The 27,762-nt window shown below is 41.7% G+C and overlaps 1 protein-coding gene across 1 annotated transcript in view; it reads left to right on the top strand.

Moving 5' to 3' along the window:
• Positions 1-7,860: 7,860 nt before the first annotated feature.
• Positions 7,861-27,762, top strand: part of TERT (telomerase reverse transcriptase) — a 32,923-nt gene continuing 13,021 nt past the window's right edge. Inside the window, exons 1-9 of the mRNA XM_010583560.1 lie at positions 7,861-8,088; positions 9,391-10,910; positions 10,947-11,296; positions 13,986-14,181; positions 18,458-18,647; positions 21,293-21,475; positions 22,673-22,834; positions 23,216-23,311; positions 25,217-25,302. Of these exons, the coding sequence (XP_010581862.1) occupies positions 7,861-8,088; positions 9,391-10,910; positions 10,947-11,296; positions 13,986-14,181; positions 18,458-18,647; positions 21,293-21,475; positions 22,673-22,834; positions 23,216-23,311; positions 25,217-25,302 (3,011 nt within the window). The remainder of the gene's footprint in view (positions 8,089-9,390; positions 10,911-10,946; positions 11,297-13,985; positions 14,182-18,457; positions 18,648-21,292; positions 21,476-22,672; positions 22,835-23,215; positions 23,312-25,216; positions 25,303-27,762) is intronic.

Here is a 27,762-nt window from a genome sequence, read left to right on the forward strand (position 1 = left end):
TAAGAAGTCTGTTCTCTGCTTCCAGTGCTAGAGCGGGTGCTGTATCCGTTGCTGATACACAGCACCAGTATATGTTCCCTTTTAATACAGCATTACACTCCAGTAATTGTCAGCTACAGCATCTACAGCTTGGTGCCAGAAGCATTAAGACAGATAATTCTGTAGTTTGTCTGCAAACACCATGTTTTTCCATCGGAAGATAAATCTCGCGTTGAAGAAGTGAAGCATGATCATGTATTAGTAATGCTGGTCCTCTTTACATTACAGCTTACAGCTTTTCAGTATCGTAAGATCTAAAACAATGCAGATGGGAAGGGACCTCAGGAGGCTATCCAGTGCCAGCACAGCATCTTCCCCTCCTTACAGACTAATAGGGCTTCCTGATAGTCCTGTGTAAAACCTTCCGAGTGAATAAATCTAGCTCTAGGAGTTGAGAAAGCCAGGAAGAGCCCAGCTTTCCCAGATGCCCATTGACAGTCTCTGACTGCTTCCCCTCTTGCACTAGGAGAGGTTTGGTCCTGTATCTGTGAGGATCGATGCTCTTTTCCAGTGGTTACAGACACATTTAAGAATTTCCTCTTAGCACAGAGGGAACTGACGTCTGCCATGTTTTCATCCGACTTAAATACCACTGCGCCTTCTTAAGGCTATCGAGCTAGTCAGTTTGCTTCAGCTGCTTTATGCAATTCTATTTCTTACTGCTCCTTTTAATATCGGGTCCCCAAAAATCCTGTATTGTCTTTTTTTTTTTTATCGTACCCCCACTCACCCTGATGAGTACACCCGCATCAAAAGGAGCACAATACTTCAGATTCAAAAGACAAACACACTAACACTGGGGAATTCTGGCTCACGTCTGCCTATGTTTGCTTAAAAGGACAGCTTCTGCCCTTCTTCCCCCAGCTTTCTGTTTAGCAATACTCTGTCCTTTTAGTCCTTGCCATATGGTACCCATAAAACCTCTCGCAAGCTGTTTTGGGTATAGCATGTACCAGCCTCTCAGTTTCCTGACCCCAGTGTTCCCCTTAGTCATCCACAGCTCCATAGTCCTTATTTAGACAGAGCTCTTTCATGGTTGCCTTTATGATGATTTGTCCCCCTAGTCTTGTATGCCTGCAAAGACTCATGGGCTTATTTTGGACCTCGAAGCGCACACTCTGAGCATTTTTGTTAGGCATTAATTGCCTCTAGCAGTCTCTAGCCACAGGTTAGTCTGCGTCGAGCAGCCTAAAGCCAGATAGATGTTTCACTGCTGTGGTTCATCGGCATGCTCTGGTCCACCTGGCCACTGAAGCTGGAGCTTTTGAGCGTGTACGTGGGAATCGCAGCTACGCTCGTCGCTCCGTTCAGAACACCAGGCCTGGCACAGCTCCAGCTTAGTGCCGCGTAACGCTCAATGCCTGGCTGGTGGCCAGCCAGCAGCGGCTATCCAGCACGCTCTGCCTCCTCGCTGCCCTGCAGTCTCCCATCTGCATCACTTGCAAGCTTCAGCTCAGAGAATCGTCATAGATAACGAGTTTGACTGACTTCCACAGGATCTGCTGGAGCATAGCCTCTGCTCTTCCAACTGGACTTAGCAATTTACATTTCCTGTACTGAAATTCTCAGCTCTTGCTGCATCTGCTGTTTAGTCTCCATCGTAAGCAGGTGTTTCATTTGCCTAGTGCTGACAAAGAGAACAGAAAGGAATAAGCAGTGTTTTATTTGGTAAAACCAACAAACCCTTCATCAACTTGCTTGAGAAAGAACTGGTTAGCCTCACCCTCTCTGCCATCCCAGAAGTTGTTACAAAGATACATAGGAGAAAAAAAAAAAAAAAAAAACCAACAACAAAAAAAAACCCCAAACACCTTGAACCAGGAATTTGTGTTGTTTCAAGCCAACTCTGATTTCATAAACTTGGGGATCTCAGATTAGTGTCAGAGGACCAGGCAATCTGAAAAAATTCCCGTCACAGACCTTGACTCCATTATGCTTGGAACACAGTAAGCATTCTCTGCAGCCTCATACAGGCTACCTCTGATCCTCTTTAGCTATGCCAAAAGTGCAAGGATCAGCAGTACATTATGGATCTGTTTTCTTATTACCAAAACCCTTCGCTGAACAGCCATTCAAAAAGCAGACTTGACGATACAAGGCTCTGCAAGCATCCATGTCCTTCACTACCACTTTCTTCAACCTGTAACTTGACAGAATTAGAATTTCAAGAAGTAGCTTACAAAAAGGGAACAGAAACACATTCACCCCTTTTGGGGTTGGGAGAGAGGAAAAGAAGAAAGTGTTCTTTGGTTAGGATGTGTTTTTAAATGATTGCTTGTAAATAACCTCTAGCTGGAGTGCCAAACAAGTCCCTTAAACTTTCTGGTTTTCTGTCCCAGGAATTCAGAAAGGATTGGGGTCTTCTCCTTCTAATCAGCTACAGCCATTCTCAGTCTGCAACAATCTTTTTTAAAAAAGCTGCTTTTTTCTGCTGACCTCTGCATTCTTAAAGGAAGCACCGTCTTTGACTGAAAGTCTCCCAGTGACAAAGGCTAACTTAGTTCATACACAAAACAGGGATTCATTCTGCTGAAGATTTGACCAGCTGAAGGAACTGTTCTTACATTCAGCTACCAGCAGGATCATATATTTTACTTCTTTCAGATTATTCTTCCCCAGTGCCTTTTTCCCTTGTTAAATGTAGTTCCATAGTTCTTTCTTGGGACTGTATCCTGGCATCACATTACTGGGGCAGAGCTCTGAAGGACTCAGCAGAGAAGTGAAAGGCTACTCCCTTCTCTAATGAAGTTGCCAACTACCAACTCTTTTTAGGGTCAAGCTGAAAATTTCTTATCAGAATGGACCATCTTCGAAGTGAGATAGTTAACACCTAGGTTTGCCAAGGCCAAGAGTAAATGCTAAGAAAAGTGCTTTCTTTATAGGAGCAGAATTAGATTCTTCAGCATGCAAAGCTTTTTTTCCACTGGACCATTTCTGGACACTACTAAGGTTTAGCGCACGTGGACTCTCATCCCGCTGCCACAGGGGCAGGACTTGCTTTACACTGGGCTGTCGAGCAGCCTACGCTTCTGCCTTTTGGCACAATGAGTCACAAACGTGAGCTAAGTAGACTTGAAGCACTTGTACAGCATTTACTCCACACCATACAAATACAACCCTGCAAAGTCAGGTTTTTTGCTAGTGCTCCTGGTAGGTGGCAGGTACCAAACAGCCTCTGCAGGGAAATGCTGGTTTTCTTTCTCCTTTCCTCAAATACCCATGTGTAGTGAGGCATGCCTTTTCTTATATGGTAACACCATGCTGTGGGTTTGTGAGCTTGGATTTAAGTGTAAAGGGTTAGGATATGAAAGCTGTTTCTTACATAGCCGGCCCCCTCTGGGGTTCCAAGCACAGGACTGAGAGCAGAATTCCCACCACCCAAGGATAGATACATGAACTACAAATGGTCAATTAATGGTCACTGGGGAATGCCATCCAAGGGGACAGGTAGAAAGAGGTTCTCTACACAAAAACGAAAAAAACCATTTGAAAAACCTCCCATAAATGGTGAAAACGCAGAGGATTACAAGGCATAAAAGATGGTCAGAGCCCCCTACAAGAACAGGAAAGGAGTTACAACAGGGAGAGAACGCTCCAGCATTGACACCGGGTAAGGACACTGTGTCTGATCAACACCACCTCTTCACTGCCAGCAGGTTCCCCACCCCTTCAGTACCTGAAGAGCACTGCTTTTTTATTAACATTTTGCTACTGCAGACTCTGCAATGACATAGTAAAAAAATAACCCACCGAGGTGTAAAGGATGGAGTAAATAAAAATTTTAGGGAGCCAACTGTACGCACGTTTTCTGCTCTACCTTTCCCATGTAACAAGGTCACAGATGCTGCACTTAGGCATAGTAAATCTAGATGCAGACTGGTGGATGATGCAGGCATCCTCAGCACTAAAGCAGCAGTCAAAGCCTGAAAGCAACTGGACAGACCACACCTGGGCTATGAAAAGATCTGCACCTGAGGGAATGAGCTTGTGTGGAGGTCTCAAAACTTACAAGGCTCATCTGCCTGAACAGCAGCATGGCAACACAGCATGAGCTTGCAGAAAGTAGTAATTCAGTAGGGACTGAACCCACGGTGTCGTGGTTTAATCCCGGCCAGCAACTAAGCACCACACAGCTGCTCACTCACTCCCCCTCCCTGGTGGGATGGAGGGAGAATCGAAAGGGTAAAAGTGAGAAAGAAACTCATGGGTTGAGATAAAAACAGTTTAATAGTTAAAAAGAATTAATAATTTAAAAAATAAAATTGTAAGGAAAAAAAAAGAATTACAAAGAGAGAGGAAAATAAAACCCAAGAAAGACAAGTGATGCAAATGAAAACTATTGCTCACCACCAACCGACCGATGCCCAGCCAGTCCCCGAGCAGCGCCCCCCCCCCCCGCCAACATCCCCCCCCCAGTTTTATTGCTGAGCACGGTACCATATGGTCTGGAATATCGCTTTGGTCAGCTGGGGTCAGCTGTCCTGGCTGTGTCCCCTCCCAGCTTTTTTGTGTGTCGTCCCCCCCAGCCTCCTTGCTGGCAGGGCAGTATAAGGAGCACGGAAGACCTTGGCTCTGGGTAAGCCCTGCTCAGCAGTAACCAAAACATCCCTGTGTTATCAATACTATTTTCAGCAAAAATCCAAAACATAGCCCCATACCAGCTACTATGAAGAAATTTAACTGTATCCCAGCCAAAACGAGCACACACAGAGAATTAGTTTCCCCTCAAACTCTCTAATACGGAAAGGCAGTGTGAAACGTGAGGAAGAGCAAAGTATGACGCACCTGGGCATGGCTGGCTGTCAGCCAAGAGGCTGAGAAAAGGATCAAAGAGTTTCTGGAGGAAATATTGGGACTGAGAGGTGAAAAGCAGCACTGAACATGGATTAAACAGAATTGAAAAGTTCAAAGTTTGACTGGCACGGGATGTGTCTGATGCAATGAAGACCATGACTCTGAGGAGGCAAATGTAGGAGGAGAAGGAAAGGCTAAACATTTGCTTTTAATGAGCAACAGGCAAGTAGGGAGAAACTGAATCAAATAGAAAGGCTGGGGCTGGTGTGAGAACAGAGACACGCCATTCAGGGACCATCACACACAGTGCGAGAGACACGCAGTGGCCTGCAAAAAGCAGTTAAAAGGTGAAGAAGGGACCACTGCAACTCTCAGGGAGAGTCCTGATCCAGAGGATTGGGATGGAGATGCATGGGAAGAACCAGACCCATGGAAGCCTGGTAACTGTAATAATAACAGTGCTAAAAAGGGCTTGTTGCCCCACATCACAGGCCTCACTGCAAGATGAGCTCTGTAACTTGGGAAGCCAGCCAGAGAAACAAATGGCACCTCCAGTTACCAAGACCACTGTAAAGAAAACCAAGGCTGCAGATGCAGCCCAGCAGAGAAGCAAGTCCCTCACAACAGGCTTCGTTCCACAGCAAATAAGATCTGTGACAGGTGATGGGTGCCCTAAAAAGGGATTCTGCTGAGTAGCTGGTTAAACTGGAGGGATGTCCTTGATTAACAGCATATGACTGTATGGATCTAGCTCAAGCAGCAGCCTCAGGGTGAGACTGGGACCAAGATCGGCCACATTGGCTGAAGATCCCCTAGTCAGTGATTACTCAGACTGATGGATGTGATGGATCATTAAGGGGTCTTACTCTGGCAAACTGTACCGGGTCTGGCTGGGAGGGAGTTACCTTTCTTCACAGTAGCCTGCATGGTGCTGTGCTTTGGATCTGTGACTAACGGTGTTGACAACACACCAACGTTTTGGCTATTGCTAAGTAGTGCTTGCACAGCGTCAAGACATTTTTCCCACTTTTACATTATGGACTTCTTGGCAAGCTGTCCCACTTCTGATGTTTGATATTTCTTTCAGCTTTGGAAAGTTATTCGTCAAAATATTCTGATATTGTTTTATTAGGTTTTTACTTTTCTGTTTGAACACAGCTTCAGGTTTTTGAAAGACACCTTACTTTTTTTCTTCTTCTGGTGACACTTCTCATAGCAGTTTCCTTTCAGCCTTTTCAAAAGGAACTTTAAAAAGAGAGACACATTTGCAGTAAGCTTTCATCTTTAAATAGTAATTTCTGAAGCTAGACCTAAACATAACATCTTATTTCCTTTTACCTCACTGTTGGACTGTAAAAATGCTGATTTATTTTTATCACTGCACTACCATCATCCATTCCCAGGGTAACTCCCTTTCACAGAAACTGCTGTAAAGCAGGATGTGGATAAGATTAAGTCTGCCCTGAAGGATACATTTTGTTGAGGAGAACTGTGACTTCATTATTCGTCCAGATCTGTGTTCCCAGCACAAAAATGACATGGATACATGACGGTGGGCCCAGTGAACTTGCCACTAAGGGCCACTAAGTTGATTAAGCAGCTGGAGCATCTGACATATGAGGAGCTGCTGAGGCAGCTGGGATTGTTTAGCCCTAAGAAGGAAAGGCTCAGTGGGGATCGTATCAAAGTGTATAAATAGCTGATGTAAGCAAGATGTATCCAAATTCTTCTCAGTGGTATTCAGTGACAGGACAAGAGGCAGTGGGCACAAATTAAAATACAGGAAATTCCACTTAAACATGAAAAAAACTTTTTACTCTGAGGGTGATAAAACACTGGAGCAGGTTGCCCAGAAAGGCTGTGGAGTCTGGTGGGGATCTTCCTCAGTTGAAAGAACTGACCATTTATCCCTACCTCTATCTCTTATCTTTTAACAACAATATCTCTGGACCAGCACCTTCCATTTTATTTATTTTTTTTTTAATTGATAACACTTCCTTGCAAAGGTTTTTGGAAACTCAAGTAGAATGTATCAACCAGATCACCATAATTTTCATGTCTTCCCAACCCTTCATAGAACTCAAAGAGTGTTCTAAGGCAGGACTCCCTTCTACGGGAACAATGTTGACTAAGCAACTTGTATTTCTCCCAGCACCTACTAATCCTATCTTCTGTTATTTCTACTAATTTACCTGGAACAAACATCAGGCTTAGAGAGCTACAGTTCCCCAGAACTCCACTGCAATCGCTTTTACAGTCTGGCATCAAGTTTGCTACCAGGAAGTCTTCAGACACCGAGAAAGGTTTTGAGTAGGAGGTTACATTCGACCGTGATTCGGCTTCTTCGTTCATGAGTTTGACGAGAAACCCAGGAGCTGCCCATCTGTCATTTTTAGGGTTTACGCTGTTCATCTCCACTGTGACCCTCTTCTACAGTCGCTCTTGTTTCAGACAGATCCTCGACGGAGTGCTGACCCTACAAGGGGTTCCACGGAAGGGAATCTTCCAGAGGAAACCCACCTTCACGAACAGTTACAAACTCCTTCCAACACCTTTCTTTGACCGCAGTTCCGCCCCATCCCAAGCACCCCGAAAAAGCACAGCACGAAATCGCCCACCGAAAAGTCGCTACGAAGCTGTCCCAAGACAAAAACCCAAACAAGTTTGCCTCACAGACTCCCCCTCCAGCCCTTCCTTCGCCCCTCCGGGCCGGTCCGGTCCGGGCTGCCGCAGCAGACGGCGCCGGAGGAGGGAAGGAACGCCGGAGCTGGACAGCGGCCTCCCGCCCCGCCCCGCCCCGCCTCGACCACCGCCCCTCAGAGGCCACGTTGGGGCCCGGCGGTGGCCGCAGGGGCAATTTTGCGAGGGTGTTTTCCTCAGGTTTTTATTTTTTTTTTTTTTAAATTGATGCAGTTCCCGGCCGCCCGCCGTCGGTGGTAGGGGAGCGTAGCGGTGCGGGAGGGAAGGCGGGAGGGGAGCGGAGCGCGGGGCCGCCTCAGGTGGCGGCGTGCTCCGTCTCTCCACAACATGGCGGGCGCGGAGCCCTTCGCGGCGGTGCTGGCCGCCCTGCGCGGCTGCTACGCCGAGGCCGCCCCGTTGGAGACCTTCATCCGTCGGTTGCGGGAAAGCGGCACCGGGGAGACCGAGGTGCTGCGGGGCGACGACGCCCCCTGCTACCGGACCTTCGTGGGGCAGTGCGTGGTGTGCGTCCCCCGCGGAGCCCGCGCCATCCCCCGGCCCTTCACCTTCCAGCAGGTAGGAGGCAGGGACCGAGCGGTAGCCCGCTCGCACCTGCGTCGCTCCCGGGGCGGCCGCACCAGCGCAGCCCTCGCCGAGGACCGAGCCCCTACCGGGGTTGGTTGTTGGTGGGGGGGGACACCGGGCGAGAACCCGGACACCCCCCCCCCCCCCCCATCCCCATCCATCCCCATCATCCCCATGCCGGTGGCGCGGGGCTTCCCCGGGCGGCTGGGGCGAGCGGTGAGGGCCGTGCCGACCCTGAGGGGGGCCGCGGAGGCGGCGCTGGGCGCTGCCGCCCGCCTTGGCTGGGTGGTAGAGCGCTTCCTGCGTCCTCCATGGCTGCGCGGGGGCGGCGGACCGTCGCCCCTCGTGGCTGCTGCCGGCCCGGCCTCCCCTCGCCTCGCCTCGCCTCGCCTGCCCCCTTCCAGCCGCCTCGGTTGTCGGCCCTAGGCAGCGGGGAGCGGTGGGGGGATCGTTCCCCCCCTCCTCCTCCTCCTCTGGCTGGGGGGGGGGGCGAGCAAAGCGCTGGCGCTCAGCGGGTGGGTGGTTAGCCAGGGCAAAAAGGCTGCCGGCCTGGGGGCTCCCTGACTTGCACTGTGGGGTAGGAGTGAACAAACTCAAATGTGGCCCGGGGAGCAGCTGGGGAAGTGGCATTTTTTCATTTCCACTCTTGAGAGGGTAAGGAAGAGGGGGGGAATACCGCTTGCAGGTCGGCGTTTAAGCAGAAGAAACTTTTCAGAGGGGAAAAGACGGCTTTTTCTCTTGGAGCCGCGAAGTGCATGAGCGAAACCGTGCTACGGTAGGAAACGAACTTTGCAAGCTTGTTGAGCGGGTTTTAGAATTGTGAACCGAGTCGTTTAGTTGAACTTTTCTTTACGTAAAAGGAAATGGAGGCCTCAAGAAAATCGGTGTTAGTTCCCTGGAGGTTAGAGCCTGCATGAGCACGTATCTACGAGCACTTATCTACGGGCAGAGTGACCCGAAGGCCTTGGAGTCCAGGTTGCTCAGGGAGCCGAGGGGAGTAGTGTAGGGTGTTTCCTGGGCATGAAAACGAGGATCAAAAGGGCAGACGTTAAAAAGACTTCCTTAAAGTCGTAGGCCCGTGTCGCTGCATGTAAACATGTTCTGGTACACTTGAAAACCTTTCTTTTTGGGTATGGCACTTTTGAATCGTTAATATTGCTTTGAAAGGGCTTGATCTAAAGCTGATGGCTAGGACTGTGTATCTTGCATGTCTGTTTATTTGAAGTGTATATTGTGGTTTATGGAAGAGTTGTTGATAAAAAACTCATTCTCTTTCTTTCTTTCTTTCTTCAGTTATCTAGTCAGAGTGAAGTCATCACACGAGTTGTTCAGAGACTGTGTGAAAAAAGAAAGAAGAATGTCCTCGCGTATGGATACTCCTTACTGGACGAAAACAGTTCTCATTTCCAAATCATGCCGTCTTCAAATATATACAGCTACCTACCCAATACTGCAACAGAAACTATTCGTATCAGCGGCCTCTGGGAAACACTGCTGAGCAGGATAGGGGATGATGTGATGATGTATTTGTTGGAACATTGTGCAATCTTTATGCTGGTTCCCCCTAGTAATTGTTACCAAGTTTGTGGGCAACCAGTTTATGAACTTATTTCACATAATGTAGACTCATCCCCAGTGTTTGTTAAACAAAGGTTTTCAAAGCATAAACGTAGTAGCTTGCTTGACTATATGCAAAAAAGGCTTATGTTTCATAGAAAGTATCTTTCAAAGTCGCATTGGTGGAAATGCAGGCAGAGACTTGAAGCTAAGGTCTCCAGCATGGGAAATAAAAAAAATAACAAGACACAAAGCGTCATGTCCAGTTACCAGTATTCTGCAAAAGCCGTTTCTAAAGCAAGCAAACAGATCAGAATGGTTACTGAACATCTGGAAAAACAGAGTAGCTCCAGATTATATTTGTCAGCTACAGCACCGTCTTTAAAAAGGAAGCTTGATAGGGAGCAACTTGAAATTTCAGCTAAGAGAGCAAAAGTAGAGGAAAAAGTGAGAGAGGAAAAGGCTTGTAATCTCACTCCTGATGTAAACCAAAGTAGTTCCAAGAGATACGGAACTGGGTATGTAGAATCACATTCTGTAAATCTCATTAAAAACCAGCACGTTTCTCAAAGAAGTAGCAGTGATATGTCTGGTCCTTCTTTAGTTCACACATCTTGTGACGGGAAGAAGTTTGTGGCAGGTGAAAGGTCTTTCCTGCGAGGAGTTCAGAGTAACAAACTTTTAAAGCCCAGCATTGAAATTCAAGCAGAATCCCATAGGAAAGGAGTAGAGATGCATGTGTATAAATCTCAGTTGGATTCTGTACAGATCAAAGCCGTGGAGGGTATTTCTTCAAAATGTGGAAGGCGGGAAAGTCCCCTAGCTCATTTGGCAAAGAAGTTACCAAACACACTCCTGCGTTCTGCAGTATACATTGACAGGAAGTTTCTTCTGTACTCTCGCAGGAGTTTCCAAGAATGTTTTCCTAAATCGTTTTTATTGAATCGCTTGCAGGGCTGTCAGGCAGGTGGAAGACGGCTTATACAAACTATATTCTTAAGCCAAAATCTGTTGGAGCAAAAGCACAGCCAAAGTCTGCCACATCACAACTGGAGAAAGAAGAGGTTGCCCAAACGCTACTGGCAAATGAGACACACATTTCAGAAACTCTTAAAGAACCATGGAAAGTGCCCTTACTTAGTTCTCTTGAAAAAAAATTGCCCTGTCTGGATATCTGAAACCAGTGTGAGACAAACTGAGCTGCCTTCTCAGGCAGCCTTGCCTGGGGAAGCAGAGGTTCGCGAGCAAGTGGAACAGTTTGGGAAGGAGCCTACTAAGAGTGTGACAAGCAGCAGATGTGAATCTGGTCACACTGATGCGCCAGACAACTTACGTGCTCCTCTTGCAAAATCTGTGCGGGGGGAGTTGCAGAGTGAGGAGCAAAACTCGGGAGAGGTGTGTGATTCAGCCCTCGGGGAGCTCCTCAAGCAGCACAGCAGCCACTGGCAGGTGTACATCTTTGTGAGGGAGTGCCTGGAGCGGGTCATCCCCGCTGAGCTTTGGGGTTCTAACCATAACAAGTGCCGGTTCTTAAAAAATGTGAAAGTGTTCATTTCCATGGGGAAGTTTGCTAAGCTTTCGTTGCAGGAGCTGATGTGGAAGATGAGAGTGAATGACTGCATGTGGCTTCGTCTAGTCAAAGGTACTTCTTAAAGAATTTAAGTGGCGGGGGTGTCAGATGGCTGGTGTTCACGTTTAAGGTGGGAAGGCGAGGGTACTGAGTCTGAGTTCAGAGTTGTTGGGTTCACTGATAATAACCATAGCCGAGAGAGCAAACCTAGTAATATTTGTAATTGATGGTGGAATAACACTTAAGCCTGTCTTCCTTCCAAAACTACAGTTTTCATCGTTTTCATTCACGCTTTTTGTGTATAATAGGATGACATTTTCACAACCATGAATTCAGAACCTGGGCCTTTCAACAGAGCCCCCTTCCACCCCTCCCTCCAAATTGCAGTAACTCTAAAAATTCCTTGAAGTATGACCTAAGCACATAAGGAACAAATGCAGTCTGCCTGTTGGTTACCATAAGCTTTCAGAAAGAACTGAAGAGGCTTGTAGTGGCATGTGTTCCTCTGCTGTGGGAGTGAGCCTTCGTTCCACAGCGTGTTTCCCCCCCTTGCCCCCCCCATCAACCTTGTGAGAAAGACATGAGTATGGGAGCTGTGCAATGCAGGCGTTGTCCACTATCTGTTACCTTTCTAGAGCCCGACTCTAGGAACAAGAGACCCATGCTGAGCACTACTTCAGGCTGGGTCGTTGATGGTACAGAGGTCACCAGACCGAGTGGTCCCTGGCTGAAAGCTGTCGTGAGGGCATCAGCTGATTGCTCCAAATTCTGTATGAATCCCTTCAGTTTAGTCCTCTTTTTCAAATGATGTCAAGTAAATCTTGCTTCCCTGAAAAAGTCTTTTTTTCAGACACTATCCTAGGACTTAAATCTAGGCTGAAGCTGGCGTTCTGTGGTTGATTGCTGTAGGATCTAATGCATGTTGTCATTTTTCTGTGCTTCCATTCTCCACCTATACAATGTGGATTGCACTTCCTTAACTGGTATGTTTGCAATATTTATTCTTACCTGGTTATGTACGTGGATCCTACAGTAATGTGAGCTGAAAATGGTATTCCTTCTTAAAAGGTGCGATAAGGTTCTGAAATTACTATGGGTTCTTTGTAATGTAGGAGGAAAATAAACAAGTCTGATGTTTGAGAACTGATGTCAAAAATAGGGGAGGTTACACTTCCATAAGAAACTGTTAATTCTAGCAAATACGTTGATTCTTTATTCAGAAACTCTGGCTCAAAAACATGCTTTTCAAAATGCTGAGGAGTTAAATATTTTAAAAGGTTTTTATTGTAGAATATATGTTTGGTTCATAGTCATTTGGAACATCTTATCTGAAAAAAATGTAATACCCTCTTACTCTCTGGCCTTATTCCAAGAAAAGCAACACATAGGCTTAATTTTAATTTTCATGAAAGTACTCCCTTGTGCTTGAAGTTTAAACACACATTTAATTGCTTTGCTGCACTGTAGGGTTTTTTTTTTTCTCCAAAATTGGTAGTAGTGGTTTCTTGTTAGTTCCCTGAATTGTAGCCATCATCTACATCTGTTGTCAAGCACTTAGTAAAAAATGATCTAGTTCCAGGACAGCTACTTAACAACATGCTGATTTAATTTGTGTATTACAGCCGCATATTGCAACTCTTCAGTTAGAGGATTTTCTAACAGTCACTGGATTTTTTCATTGATGTTAGCTGGCTTCTGTTGAAGTGAACACTGTTTTCTCTCTTTATGGTAGTCTTTTCTTAGGTGCTGTAAATACATGAATATGTCTCCTCCCTGAAGCACACAAAAACCAAACAGGGTAGAGAACTGGCAACTTATTTTCATTTCATAAGTCTCAGTTTTAAGCCTCAGCTCTTTTGTGTCAAAATTAAGCTGTTTTTAACACATTTGTGCCATAATCATTTGTGCTATGCAGCTAAACTAATATTTCTCTATATTTCTTTAAATTATCCTGTTGTATTTTGCTAAATTCTACTCTTAAATTTAATTAGAAAAAAATGTAATTGAAAGTTGGCAAAAATTCAGTATTGTAGCACTGGGTTTTATTCCCTACTCACCCATATTTCAGCACCACTACTGGCCTTAAATTTGACAGTAGCTAGGAATGTTCTGGGTTTGTAATTTTTGTGCCATCTAAATATTAGAAGTGCTGATAGACTTAAATAAGGGTGATTTTTTTTTTCTTCTTTTTTTTGACTGCAGCAATAAGTTTTTATAATAGGATGTCTGAAATAAAGGTTAACCCTGAAATTAATTTTCATGTAACTGGGAAATCTGAGTATCATTCTTATCCCCAGGTCAGCCCAGTTCAATTCTGTTATTTTTACAGTATACCTAAGTATTTTCATTCTTTTGCACTTTTTTTTTTTTTAAGTTTTATATTGTAGTAGGCTTATTTCCATTTTGCCTTTCCCTTCACAATAATTTTGCCATTGTGCATTAAAGATCTTGCACGATCAATGCTGGGGAAAGAAAGTAAGTCTTTGGGCTACTAATGGCATGTATTCATATCCTGTATGTCAGTTTGTCACTGCAGATTAGTTTCTATGTTTGTACTTTAAGCTTGGGTCGGTCACTTTAATGCCAGTGAAAATTTGGAGTGGCATCTGTGCAATTGTTTGTACTTGCTTTTTTTCTTTCCATTAACCTCAAGCTAAGAAAAGTGTTAACAATGTGTGGTTTTTTTGTTTGTATGTTCTGTTTCTTTACTAATACAAACAGTTGATATTCACTATAACTACCTTTGAATTGTTTATTGAAGGTGATCACTTTGTTCCTGCGTATGAACATTGTTTCCGTGAAGAACTTTTGGCTAAATTCCTGTACTGGCTGATGGATACCTATGTTGTTGAGTTGCTCAGATCATTTTTCTATATCACCGAGACCATGTTCCAGAAAAACATGCTTTTCTACTACCGAAAGTTTATTTGGGGCAAGTTACAGAACATTGGAATTAGGTAACATTGGAAAAGTAATCAAACATTAATGGAATATGTAGAAATCTCGTGTTTTGTAGTGTAAAGTTATAATCCTGCTTTCATTTATTGCCCATTTATCCTCCTTTTATTTGCTTAATTTCCCAAAAGAAAATTCAGCCTGTGATTTTAGTATGCACAGCTTGTAAATTATGAAGTATTTTGTGTGAGAAAAGTGATTCAACTTTAGAATTCTTTGGTAGGAGAAGAGAAACCTTTGCCACAATAAAATCCATTTTAAAGAGGATTTTGTTTTGATAAGTCAATTTTTTACACCTTTTAACAGTGAGTAGAGCATAGTGACAGAATCCCAAAGTAACCTTGGGAAAGTTAATTTTAAAAATACTCAATTTGCTTCAACTGCTTTAATTAAAAAAAACCCAAAAAACCAAACCCCCCAAAAACAACCCAAACCTCTGCTGAAATGCTGTAATACTCTAGTCAGAAATTCAGACAGTAGCTTTGTGGTTTCAGGTTTTTTAAGACTGAAGGATTTAAAAGCTGCAGTTTCTTTTTTAGTGCAGCTGTGGAATTCCATGCTGCTTTTTTGGTCCTAAAAATGCATGCATGTATTTAAGTTAGAGCGTTATTTAAGATCAAATTTTAAGCAATTAAGTGAGAAAATAGGGAAGATCTGAAGGCAATTTTAATGAATGGTATTGCGCACACATCTCCATAGTTCACATCTTTTTGGGTTTTCGTTATAAATTGTTGGTGTCTGAGAGCGTTTTGGAACTGTGCAAAATTAGCATATTTTGTCTTGTCTTTTAATGGCTGTGTTATGCAGTCAACCTTTTGCTTTCACAGTGGTCTGTTGGTCTACAATGTTATATATGTGATTTTATTTTTTTTCCCCTCCTGCCCGCTGCGCCCTGATATCAACATTGGTATCTCCAGTGTAGCTCTTCTGCATGTTTTTGCACTTAATGGGGCCTCAATCTTGTTTGCAGTTGTAGCACAGAATATGCAATTTAGTAGTAGTAGAATATAATTTTCAGTACCGCATATTCTGTTTGTTTTGTCTTCAAACTAACACTTAGTTTTGCAATTAGTGTTTTATGTAGTTTTAATGTACTTTAAAGGCTACTTTTTGGCATAAAGTATCATCAAGTACTAATTTTACACATTAGATATAATGCTGTTTTTAGTGGGGTATGTGATTAAAAGAAAATTTGGTTTTAGCCCTTTTGTCCCTATTCCCAGTTTCCCAGAAAAACCAGGCATGTAAGGACAAGGTGCTCTGAACTCCAAAGACCCTAATCTGGGCTGATCCCGTTTCTTCTAATTTCCTCCCCACATATTTCCCCACTGTGCAGGAAGCCCTTCCTCACCTTTGGCTTGGGATGTTCCTGAACAGTAGATTACTGGAAGCTGGGGAAGCATCCCGAGGAAGTACTGCTGCGTGCTTGCCAAGGGTGTACTGTAAGGGCAGGGTGTTTGCTGTTGGCTACAGGATACATAGCTATAGGGACTTTTAGTCTGATCCCAGCAGCTGTGCTTAAGCTTCACTCACAAGGCTAGGGCTTTCAGCACTGCTTTTTCAAGTGTGCAATGTAACATGAGGTCTCCTACTAATCCAGCTTACTGCATTCATACAGGTGGCAAGCTGCCTGCTTCACACGGGAGGAGAGGAATTGGGGTTTAGAGATCTTGGGAAACAGCTGTTGAGGGCTGCCTTGGCCATTTTGAGGGTCTCCAGGCACCATCCTCTCTTAACCAGCCAGCGTTTTCAGGCACTGTTGGTGAATTGGTGCCAGAGGCTGTTGAGCTGCTTTCATCTTCCCTGGAGAAAGAGTATGTGGCTGTTTTGAGGTTGTCCTGGTTCTTTTTCTCAGCTGGAGCTGCTTGTGGCCATTGCTTTGAGCTGGCTTGCAGGAAAGTGTTCACAGCCGAGCGTGGCCACTGATGCCTTTCCAGTTCTTTTGCATCCTCCTTTGGGAGGAAGAGAGTGGATGGAACAGGCTGGACTGAGTGGACCTGGACTTTACTCATGAGCTTGTCTTTGCACTGCATTGTCATTAGGGAGTAAATCCCCATGAGTAGATCTTCCTATGCAGAATCCCACTCAAGAGTACAGACCACGGTTCTGAGAGGGGACCTGAATCTTTATGTTTGTCTTGCTGTATGGGTGGAGGTGAGAGTGTGCTGGTCATAGCACACAGACAACTTTCTATTAACTTTTGAGGCTATACCAAATGTCATACGCCAAATTAAAAAGAGTAGTTACTAAGAAAAATTCAGTATTTCATGCTACAGTTGCTTCAAGTTACATGGCCCACAGAATGCAAAGTTATGTTTTAAAAATAAGGTACCCGATGTTGGGGTGACAGCATCTGTTTTCCTAAGGACCGTGCCCTCCCTGCTCTTGCCACACACAGTGGCTGCTCAGGATTGAAAATGCTGCAGAAGTTCTGAATCTCCCCCATCAGGTTGTGGTGAGGTGACAAAAGACAGCGGGACCATCCACTCAACTTCCTCCAAGTTCCCGTGCTTAACAGCGTTGTGAGTGTGCAAATGAGAGCAGAATGGTTCAGTGGCCACTAGATCAGTGCATATTAAAAATCATTAGCACTGCTATAAATGCCATGAAATAAGCAATGAATGTTGCTGCAGGCAAAATGATGTCCAATTCTATAGCTGGCCAGAGGTAGTAATGATGAAGATATGCCAATAATTGGCCTTTGTCTTCACTTTCAAAGGAAGTAATTTTTTTTTTATACAGTGGTTGAGGTTTTTTTTCCTCCAGACTTAAATGTGAACTGTAAAGGGGTGGAGATTTGATCATTCAGTTGTTTCTGTTGAACTGGAGTTCTTTGTTTTGTCTTCGTGATCTACCTAATACTGTAGTACATGATGAAGTTTTATGGGTTCAGGAAAGAATTTAAGTCATTATGAATAACAGCGATCTCTAGCTGTGGAATAGGGATGTCCTGTCCTTTCTGCCTTACTTTAGGCAGCATCTCTACCAGGAATTTAATTCCAAAGTTGGAGTATAAATCCTGAAAACACTCGCTCAGTAATAGCTCAACTTGCTGGCCCTGGATGCCTCTATACCTTCTAGGTGTCATGCACTGTATCGCTTGGACCCCAGCAGTCCCAAGCAGCTGGATCATTACCTTGTGAGTTGTGTTGGCATAGAGAAGTATTTGTGTGCCTCTTACCTGCATGCTTGGCTTCTCAGGTGTCTCCTAGAGCATGCTTACCAGCTTTCTACTATCCATCCACTGCCTTTTGTGATAGTGTGGCCTCCTATTGTTAAACCAGCTGGTTGGTTTGTGTGGGACGTGAAAAATCTGCATGTAAGTTTAGATATGTATCCCTTCTTTTGCGAGGATTTGAATTGTCTTGCTTCACTTCCCAGGGCAGTAGCCTAACCACTAGGCTGTAGGGCTTTTTGGAATGGCACGTTTTGTCCATCTGAACAATACAAGCAGTGCAGGAGATTGATCCAGGTCTTTTATGTTGCAGGTAGGGCACTTTAACAATACATCTTAAGTAAAAGCAAGGGCTTTTGCTCCACCTCCTTTTCCTGCGTCATTGCATGGGAAAGTATTGATTTGGACTAAGCTACACTGCACTGTAAATCCTGAGGGGGAAGCACATTTCCCAGTAAGATGAATTTACAGAGCTCAGAACCTGTGACTTGGGAGCCTTCCGTTTTTCATTATTTTGTGCTGTTCAATTTAGCTGCAGCTAACACTTGAATCATGTTACTGGATACCTAAATGCCCTTATGTTGTATATGTATCCTAGTATCTCAGTTCACTATAACTTTTAATAAGTAGTAGGTCCCCTAAATGTTGGGAGTAGAACAGCCCATTACAGTGTGCAAGTCCTTCCCTGGATCTTTCTTAACATAGTTTTCTGAAGGTTCTATTCAACTTCGTTAATGTCTTTCAAGCTTCTGAAACCATGAGAAATATCCAACTTCCTGTTGTCTTGCATCAAAAATATTTCATAATGTTCAAAGGTACTCAGCTAATATGTGCTTAAATTTTCATTTGTGTTAATTAAGATTTTTTTTAATTACCTTAATTTGCATCAAGCAGAAATGTGTACTCTCTTATTATTGTATTACATTGTTGTTAAGATACTGTGAAATTGTTCTGAAATTCAGACTTCCATGTCACTTTCTGCAGAGGTTAGTATTTGTAATTATCTTAGAAAAATATTTGGTTTCAGTTATCACAAAGAGATTAAGTGTTTTAACTTTACTGCCTTTCCTGTTGCTTACACTAAATGTGTATTTGCATTTTAGAAACCATTTTGCCAGAGTACACCTACGTGCTTTATCTTCAGAGGAGATTGAAGCTGTCCGTCAAAAAAATTATGTTCCTATGGCATCAAAGCTCCGGTTCATTCCCAAAGCGAATGGGTTAAGACCCATAGTAAAAGTGAGCGGTGTTGTTGAAGCACGAGCATTCAGCAGGGAAAGCAGAGAAAAGAAGGTTTTTATTTTCTTTATTGTTTTTATGCGGGTTTGATGTAGGTAGCTAATACAGTGAGTAAGGTTTTTTGTTACATAAAACTAGTTTTGTGAACTGGAACATTCAAATCAGAATGACTGAATGGGTCTACCTGTTGCAACTTAGCTTCTCCCTTCCCAGTGCTTAATTGCCATTAGCCTCCAATTCCAGAATCATGTACTTCTGTTAGCAAGCCTGTCTTAAGGAAATGAGTCTTAACAGAATGGCAATGGCCTGTCAGGTAATCGTGTTTTCTTTCTCTTCTCTTTCCATCCCTTTCCCTCAGGCTTGCTAACTGTGTCTGGTTGTGGTAGGCATTGGCCATCTATGGGAGCAGAAAGACAGAAATCTCAGAGATGCTCAGTATTCTGAACTAATGTGTCGTATTTGTTTGGCACACCAGAGAGTGAGGGATGGATGAGTCCAAATCCCTGTTGGGATTTAGCTGAATACTGATTGTGCATGTTGATCAGCTAGTTGGCTGTGGTGCCAGGTCTACTCAGGGGGCTGAACAGTGGTGCATTGGGTGTGCTACAGGAGAAGGTCTAAGAAGGGCGAGTGAGCTGGGTCAAGGATAGTAGGGAGATAGGAAGGAGGCAGGGAATTACTGCAGTGTGGGAACAAAGACAGAACATGCAGTGCATGGAGTAATCTATTTAACAGGCCAGTTAACCACAAGACATAGTGGGAACCCAGTTTCACTATCTTGCATGACTGCATTTATTGTTTTTCCTCAAGACTGAGTTCCACTTAGTGCACAAGATTTAAGTGTTCCCCAAATGGGTGAGAAGTCAATGGCTTCTTAGTACTTACTGTTCAGTATGTGATCCCAGCCCAGTTTAGAATCGTAGGGGTAGTCTTGGCCAGCTTCTGTAGCTCAATGCTGGAATGTATCCAGATGAATTGTCAGAGAGAATCTCCCAAATATCTAGCGAACCAATTTCTGATTCTTGGGCAACTCTCAGACTTCGCTGCAAAATACATGGTGGAATGTGTCCAGTTCCATGAATTTATCCTCAAATCAGTGTAGATTTTATTTTGTTTCAAAGGTTTTACGTATTTGCTTTACACCCTTCTTCCTTTTTCATTTGAACCAGTATTTTTTTTTTTCTATTTTTTATTTTTAATGGGAAGCTCAAAGCACTGGGCAGCAGCAGGGTTCCAAAAGATCTGATTTGTCTGAGAGCTCGTAGTCTTCTACTGCATTCTGGAGAGATTCCAGCAGATCTTTAGGTTTTGGAAAAATGTTAACAAATCTGTGGATTAGACCTGGGGAATTAAGAGGCTCGAGGGAATTCCTTCCAACATGAAAATGAGGAGCTACTGTGACTACTGCAGCTCCAGGTCTCTCAGGTCTAGTTCAAACAGTTTGAAACCAATCTGAATTTTCTTTTATTGACTCACCTGCTAACACCCATATGGCCATCAGCTTTGTGAGAAGGTGAAAGCGTGCTTTTTGTGAAAAAGCAACCATCTTGGGATATGCTTATTAAGAAGGGAAGGAGGAACTTTACTGGTGATTACTTTGAACTTGCTGCTTCTGTTTACCTTTGAGCTACATCTCTACCCTTTCGATTGTTTTTCTTAGGAACTTGGCTTATAACAGAAAAGATACCACTGCAATAATTCAGGAAAGCATGTTAATTTTCAGAAATCTTTGTTTTATAAACTTGTCAAAAACATTTTGCAAGATCAGCCAGTGAATGAACATAATTACTTACCTTACGTAAAACAGTGAAGTTGGATTAAGTTGTTCTGGAGGCAGTGGCAGTAGTCCACTGAACATTTTTGGTGTGCTTTAGTTTTGCCAGCTTTTCACTGAAACCTGTAATTGATTTTTTTCAGTGCAAAAATAAATGTTTTCAGATGACTTGGAATGCTTCTGTAATTAGTAGTTTCAGTGTATCTGTATCATGATCATAATACTACTGTTGATAGTAAGAACGCTTTTATGTATACATTTTGGAGGATTTCTCTGAAGCTCTAAACTGATTCATAAGTATGCTACGTGTGCGGTTTGTTTTCTTTAGTAGTATGGCTTGCCCTTTCAACATTCTTTTGTTGCCAGCTCTGTCAATATTTTTTTTTCCTTAAGGTGTTTACAGAGCTAATCAACCTGCAGAACTTCACTGCCGCTCTGGTGTAGTTTATTATTCCCATAGCTGAGAGTTAAATCTTTGCTAACGTACTTGCATAAAGTACCTCCAGAGGCTCAACTGGTGGTCCAGCTGGAGTTAGCCTAAAGTCTCCGGGCACGTATTCTTTTTGCTGTTCTTCTCTCCAGCAGAGAGAATGAAAGGTATTTAAGAAGACGCCTTTTAATTGGTGGCAGTTTTATTTGCTGGAGTTTATCTCCTTAACTATTACACCTTGATTTCCAAGAGTCAAGTACAGAAAAAAAAAATTTTCCATAGGATATAAATCTACAACCCCCCCCCCAGCCCCCCCCCCCCCCCAACCTCTGAGGCTGTTTTGACACTTCCAAGTAGTTACTGCAGTTGACCAAAATAATACAGTAAATATACAAATTTAATCTCATACTTCATCTGAATGTGAAATCTATGTATTGCACAGAATTTAATATGTTTCACCATACTTTAAGGTGATTCTCTTTGGTCTCTTTTTAGATGCATCACTACAACACTCGACTAAAAAATCTATTTAGTGTGTTAAATTATGAACGGACTATAAACACCAGTTTTATCGGCTCTTCAGTGTTTGGGAAAGATGATATCTACAAGACATGGAAGAAGTTTGTTACAAAGGTTCTTGAATCAGATGGTGAAATTCCTCATTTCTACTATGTAAAGGTATGTCTTTTTAATTACATATTCAGACTAACTTCAAAGTCAGCTTGTGCACATATTTTTATACCTGTAATAGGTGTGATCTGAGTGCATGATCATTTCTTTCTCAAAATAAACTTTTGTGCATACCTAACACAGACTCTGGTTGGTTTTTTAAGGGGGGGTGTCCCTGCAGTAGTGCTTCCTTTACTTGGATATTTTTCTGTTAATCTTTCTGTCATGTAGCAGCTCTTGCTTCTGCACATGCACTGGCTTTTTCAGTTACACTTACTTGAGTGTAAAAATGGGACAAAAATAGAAACTCAGATATGCTTTTAGGGCCATCTTCCCAAAGGAAAACCAGGAAAAACTCGCTATGCACATTTGGATAAATTAAGCATCTTTTTAAAATAGGTCTCTTCTGTCTCAGTATCATTAGTTTCTGTTGAAAATGAACACTTGAACTCTAGTGTGTCTCCAACAAGTTTCTTCTCCCACTTGAAAATAATGAGTGCTTGTCATATCCCACTATTTGAAGGAGTTTCTTCTTAACACTTTTGTTTTTCAGTTAAGTCTAGCAGGCAACCTTTTGTGTTTGAGCTCAATTCATAGCTTTGAATTGGAGCAATTTATACAGATGTATGTAAATTACACAGATTTTTATATATATATATTATGGTGGGGCTCCTCTCCCATGCTCTCATATGTCAGTTGTCATCCTGTCCTGAAATTACTTTCAGTGATTGTCTCGTTAACTTTCAAGCCAAGGAATCATGTCATTGATGTAGTTCTCCTAAGGTTGTTGCTTCTTCAGAAGGTTTTGAATTTTGACTATGACAAGTAAAAGCAGAAGTAAGATTGCAATATGAGGTTTAGGAAAGGTGAAACACCTGAGTTTGCAGCTTTTCAAAAGCCTAAGATGTCACGTCCGTGATCACATGGAGAGGAGCATTTCTTAAAATATTTAAACATAAAATATCAGCAATAAACTTTACTTAAATGATTGAAGGTTAAGTGTTAGATTTAAGGTTGCATATGCTATCATCTTCTGTTAGTAACAAGAATTGTGCTAAAACTGATGGTTTGGTTATCCCTTGTAAGGGAAAACTCATTGATGAGTGAGGAAAGGTTTTGCAGATAAGCAGTGAGTTTTTTTGTACTACCACAGTGTTTACAGTGATACTGATGAATATATAATGGAAGATATTTCTTCTGTTTCAGGCTGATGTGTCCAGGGCTTATGATACCATTCCTCACAATAAGCTTGTGGAAGTGATTTCACGGATCCTAAACCCTGAGAAAAGAACCGTGTACTGCATACGGCGCTATGCTGTGATTATGATTACCACAAGTGGAAAAGCCAAGAGGTTCTATAGGAGACATGTATGACTTGCTGATTTCTTCTGTTTGCTGCTGTAGATATATTTCAGTCCAAGGAATATTTTTGTTTGTAGCTTTTTTTTTAAGTCACAATTTGAATTAGGCAATTACTTCATAAACCCCTTTTTTAATAGTGTTGGATATTTTCCAGAGTTAGCAAAGCTTCTTTTTACTCTGTACTTTTTACTTAACGTTAGTAAGAGTAAAGATGAATGTGTTGTGGAAATAGAGATACGTGAGGGAGATATTTCATTTTAACAATAGCAGAATTGTTGGATTAAAATAATGCAATCAGACTGGCCTTTTGACCTTCACTGAATAAAAGAGTCTGGTACTGAATTTTCTACTGCTTTTGTCATTTATTTCTTTACACTCAATATACAGGTTTCTACTTTCAAGGATTTTATGCCAGACATGAAGCAATTTGTGTCCCAGCTTCAGGAGAATGCCTCATTGCAAAATGCAATAATAGTTGAACAGGTAAATATGGGGAGGCTTCTTTTCAACTGCAAAAGAAAGCTACAGAAGAATTGGAGGAAGATTGGAATTTTTAATTGAATGTACATAATATGTGGTGACACCGCCTCTTTTCTAGTTACCCAGCACCTTCCATAGAAAGTTTTTTGTCATCTCCTCTTTGTTGTTTATAACAGGCTGTTAGTGTTCAGTGGAGGAAATGCAGCAGGCAAGAAATCTGACAAAATGTCCTGCTAGACTTTTTCCAGATTTTCTCATTGTTGTCTCAAGCTTTCATTTTAACCAGTGTTTTCTTTTTCCTTTCCTAATTCCATTGTTTGTTGCAACAGGTCTCAAGTGAGAAATTAACTGTCTAGTAAAGAAGGGCTTCAACCTGCCAAGGTTGATAAGAATGAGCTCTTCTTTAGAGTTAAAATGCAACACAAAACAAGAGCAACTCCTGTATTTTTTTGTTTAAAGAGATTTCTCACTTTCAGTAAATTAAAGTATGGTTAAAAATGATACGTATTTTAAATATACTCCAGCTGATGCTTTGTTACAAGAAGCAAGCATGCTTGTGTTCTTTTAATTCTTGTGCTGCAGAGAACTGTGCTAATTCCAAATGTTTGTTCTCAAGGCTTCCTTCTGTACAAGGAGCATGACAGAGAAAGGCATTAGAAGTAGGTGGTATGCTCACATCACTTTCTTAATACATTGTATTGCTTAGCATCATGGTCTTCCATGATAACAACCTACAACATTCCTGAGCATCAGATGATCAGACAGGTATTTTTTCATACGCTACTTTCTCTTGAAAAATTTTTTTTTCTAAACTTGTCAGTGGAAAATTTTGATGTAGGATAATCTATGCTTCTAACATGCAAGTAAAATGATCTTGTATATCTGTGGACATAGGAGTAGACTATACAGTGTGGGTGGTGCACAATTCCAGGATCCTACAAGGTGCAGAGAGCCTAACGAGTACATGGATGAAAATGAAAACTAGCTGGATCTCTGATGATGTGTGTGTAGGGTTTTGTTTTGTTGTTTTTTCCAGTGCACAGCTGATTTTGGTAACTATGCTAGATATTACATGAACAGCAGCATTCTATTTCAAAGTATTTTACATTTGAAAATGATTTGTGTGTGCGTGTGTGTCATTACTTTAAAAAAAAAAAAAGTACTCTGAGAAAAGTATCATGTCAGCCTAGTTGTCTGTACCACAGGTGCATCGCATTAGGTTTTCATTACAAATAACCGTGGTCTCACATGGCTCTATCAAAAGCTGGGTGCATTTGTCTGATGTCTAATCTATGCAGGTGGGAAGTAATTTTGCTTTATTTCTCATGGAGTCATTGTTGAAGGAATTTAAATAGCTCTAAATGATTTTTTTATTACACAATTTTTAACGAAAAGCTTCATAAATATTGGGTGGACAGTCACGCATGGAATCGTTGGTAATACGTGGCAAAGAAGGTGTTCTGCAGCAGAACTGGCAAGTGAGCGTATCTATACTTGCGGAATCTTAAAGAACATGACAGTTACAGAAATTGCCCTACAGGATAGAAAGTGTCCAAAAGAGCAAGGCCTCATACATCATAATAATCCAACATAATATACCTACCACTTTAAAAAGTGGGTTTAGATGTTATATTTGACTATTTTCCCATGTAACGCCAATCAAGACTGTTTTTCTCCTAAAGCAAAACAAAAAAAGGAACTGCACCATTTACTTGTTGGATGTGAGCAGCTTTTTAGCATGTATATTCAGATCTTGGTTTTAGGTGTTTTTTTTCTTACCTTAGGGGGTTGAACTACTAGTCTTAACTTTTCATAAAGGTTTCTGTGTATCTTTTAAGTTTATACTGTATTTTTAGTTTCAGTACATTTCTGAAGTACAAATCTTGTTTTGTTTTGTCCCATTTCTAGAGCTTAACTTTTAATGAGACAAGTTCCAGCCTGTTTACTTTTTTTCTTCAAATGATACAAAACAACATCCTGGAGATTGGGAGCAGGTAAAAAAGAAGTTCATTTTTCTTTGTATAGCTTGTTTGGTTTTTTTGGTTAGTGGTTTTTTTCTGTTAAGCAGGATACTTTTAATTGGCTCAAGGGATTTTTGATAACTGCCTTTTAGAGATTTTTATTTCATGTTAATTTGAAATCTGTTTATCAGTTTAAGATCCGTAAAAGCATGAAGAGTTTGATATCAGATTTATGTCGAATAAAATCTCTCTTTCCCATCTAGATGATGTTAAATATACACACAATGCATTATTCTGTGAATATGTAACCTTATTCCTTTGAAAGCGCAGATGTAGAGCAAAAAAAACCAACTTTAAAATGTTGGGATCCATAGTGGTGAACAAAAGCAAGGTGACATCCAAGCAATCATGTAAAAGCCTTGTTAGTCTTTCCTCCATAGTGCAAAATTAAACCTTTTCTGCATGGCCTTGCTATTTGGCAAGTTACAATAAAAATAAAAGGCAATAAAATAAAAGTTAAAATTACTGGCAACTCCAAAATTAGGAATCAGATGTTATAGAGAGTAGTAAAGCAGATTTCTTCTTGTGTTGCTAGAGATACTGATCTGGTACTTAATGTTTTGCCTCTAGGTGGCAAATGTGTATCAGGTCTGAAAAGGAAGTACTTGCATGATCTTTATTTGTAAATTCAGAGTGAGGTATATTAGAATGAATAGCTTCTTGCTCTGAAAAAATACCTTTATTTAGAATACTTAATCTCACAGAATTGAGAATGAGGGAGAAAAGCTTTCAAGGAGGCAAATAGAAGAGCGTTTATAGGTTTTTCTGGCATTGATGCTTACACTCCCTTTGGCAGGATCGTGAGAATGCTGACGTGGCATGCCGTTAATAAGGACTGACCAACATCAGTATGTTTAATAAAAGTTTAATGTTTTTAAAGAAAGCACACCCTGACAAAGCCAACCTCACATTTACTTAAATTCAGTCACAGCTTAGCTGAAAAAATGCTGTTTGTCCTGGAATGAATTTGCCCTTTTTAAGTAGCTCATTCTCATTTGCAGTTTTGGGTGGGTTTTTTGGAACAAATAAGTTTAGTAAATGAATACACTCTTTACCTGATGGTTCTCAAAAAGCCACCACAGTTAGTTATTATTCACTTGATGTTTTGAGAAAAATGCTGATTGTTGAGTTGGGGACCTAGAAGGAATCTTTTAATACCATTTGATAGATTTATCAAAAGCCTGGAAAAATGTAAAATTACTACTAGAAAAATTTGCACAGGACTCAAAACATAGCTAAGTTCACTGCTAGAATGTAGTATGTGGCTCTGGTGTGCAGTTGCATAATTTCATTCTCTTCAGTTTCACTAAGCCATTCATGTAGTAATAGTAAAATGGACATTATAATATAATATCTCACTACTTCAAAGGAGTGTTGTGAAAATAATTCCCTTGGGTTTTGTGAGGCACACTCATTCTGTTGCTGCCAGCATGGAAAAATCCACAAGGTAATGGGGAACTCTGTCTTCAGTAGCTTATCTATATTTGATACATTACTATTACTATGTGTGGTTTTACTGGCTTTATACAAGGAACAGTATAGGGGAAGTATTAATGCACCTACCCTTGGCTGTGTCTATATGAGTTATCTGAAGCCACGAGAAACAAATCAAGATTTACTCTTCTGCAAAATGACAACTGACAGCTTCAGTGAACTTTTCAAGCGGGGGGTGGGGGGAGGCTGAGTATAATTACAAATAGTAAGGGTTAGCATTTCACAGGAGGTAGTGGTTTTTCCTGATTAGAAGTAAGATAGCTTCATGCCTGAGCTGTTAAATGAGGAAATAAATGTGTTTAACAGTACAGCTGGGATGTATAAAACCAGATCACACGCTCTATTGAGCTAAGCCATCAGAAATTTCCCTAAAATTAAAGTGATATTTATTTGTGGGGGAAAAAAACCCCCACCAAACCAACCAAACAGAAAAAAAACCCAAAAAACAGAAACCCAAGAAAATATTTTCCTTGGCCAGATCATGCTGTGCAAGTATAAACAAAGAATAAACACCTCAATAATAATTTAAAATAAATAAATTATAGTTTGAAAGATTTGTCCAGTGCACTTTGTTTCTTGTACAAGAACACTTGTTTTGAATCTATGCAAGATGTAACATAAAGAATTACAAAGCTTAAATGAAGGGTGGCTCCGCAGCTGAAGGAGGAAGGAGGCATTGTGGTTTGAGATCAGTTTTAAAATTTCTTTCATTTAATGACAGTTGTCTACTGGAGTTTGATAATAAGAAAGGAATAAGTGTATTAGTGGTTTTTTTCACTGTTTAACTTAAAACTTCTGGAGCCATATGTAGATTTCAGAGGAAAGAACAAATTTAAGTAAGGCTAACTAGCAGGCATGTAGCATATTTCTCATTGAAACGCATACATTATACTTGGGGAAAAAAAAGGTAAATTTTTAATGGCTATTGCAGTCTTCTTG

This window comes from Haliaeetus leucocephalus, unplaced genomic scaffold (assembly GCF_000737465.1).
Source record: "Haliaeetus leucocephalus isolate CR32 unplaced genomic scaffold, Haliaeetus_leucocephalus-4.0 Scaffold915, whole genome shotgun sequence".
NCBI classification, from domain to species: Eukaryota; Metazoa; Chordata; class Aves; order Accipitriformes; family Accipitridae; genus Haliaeetus; species Haliaeetus leucocephalus.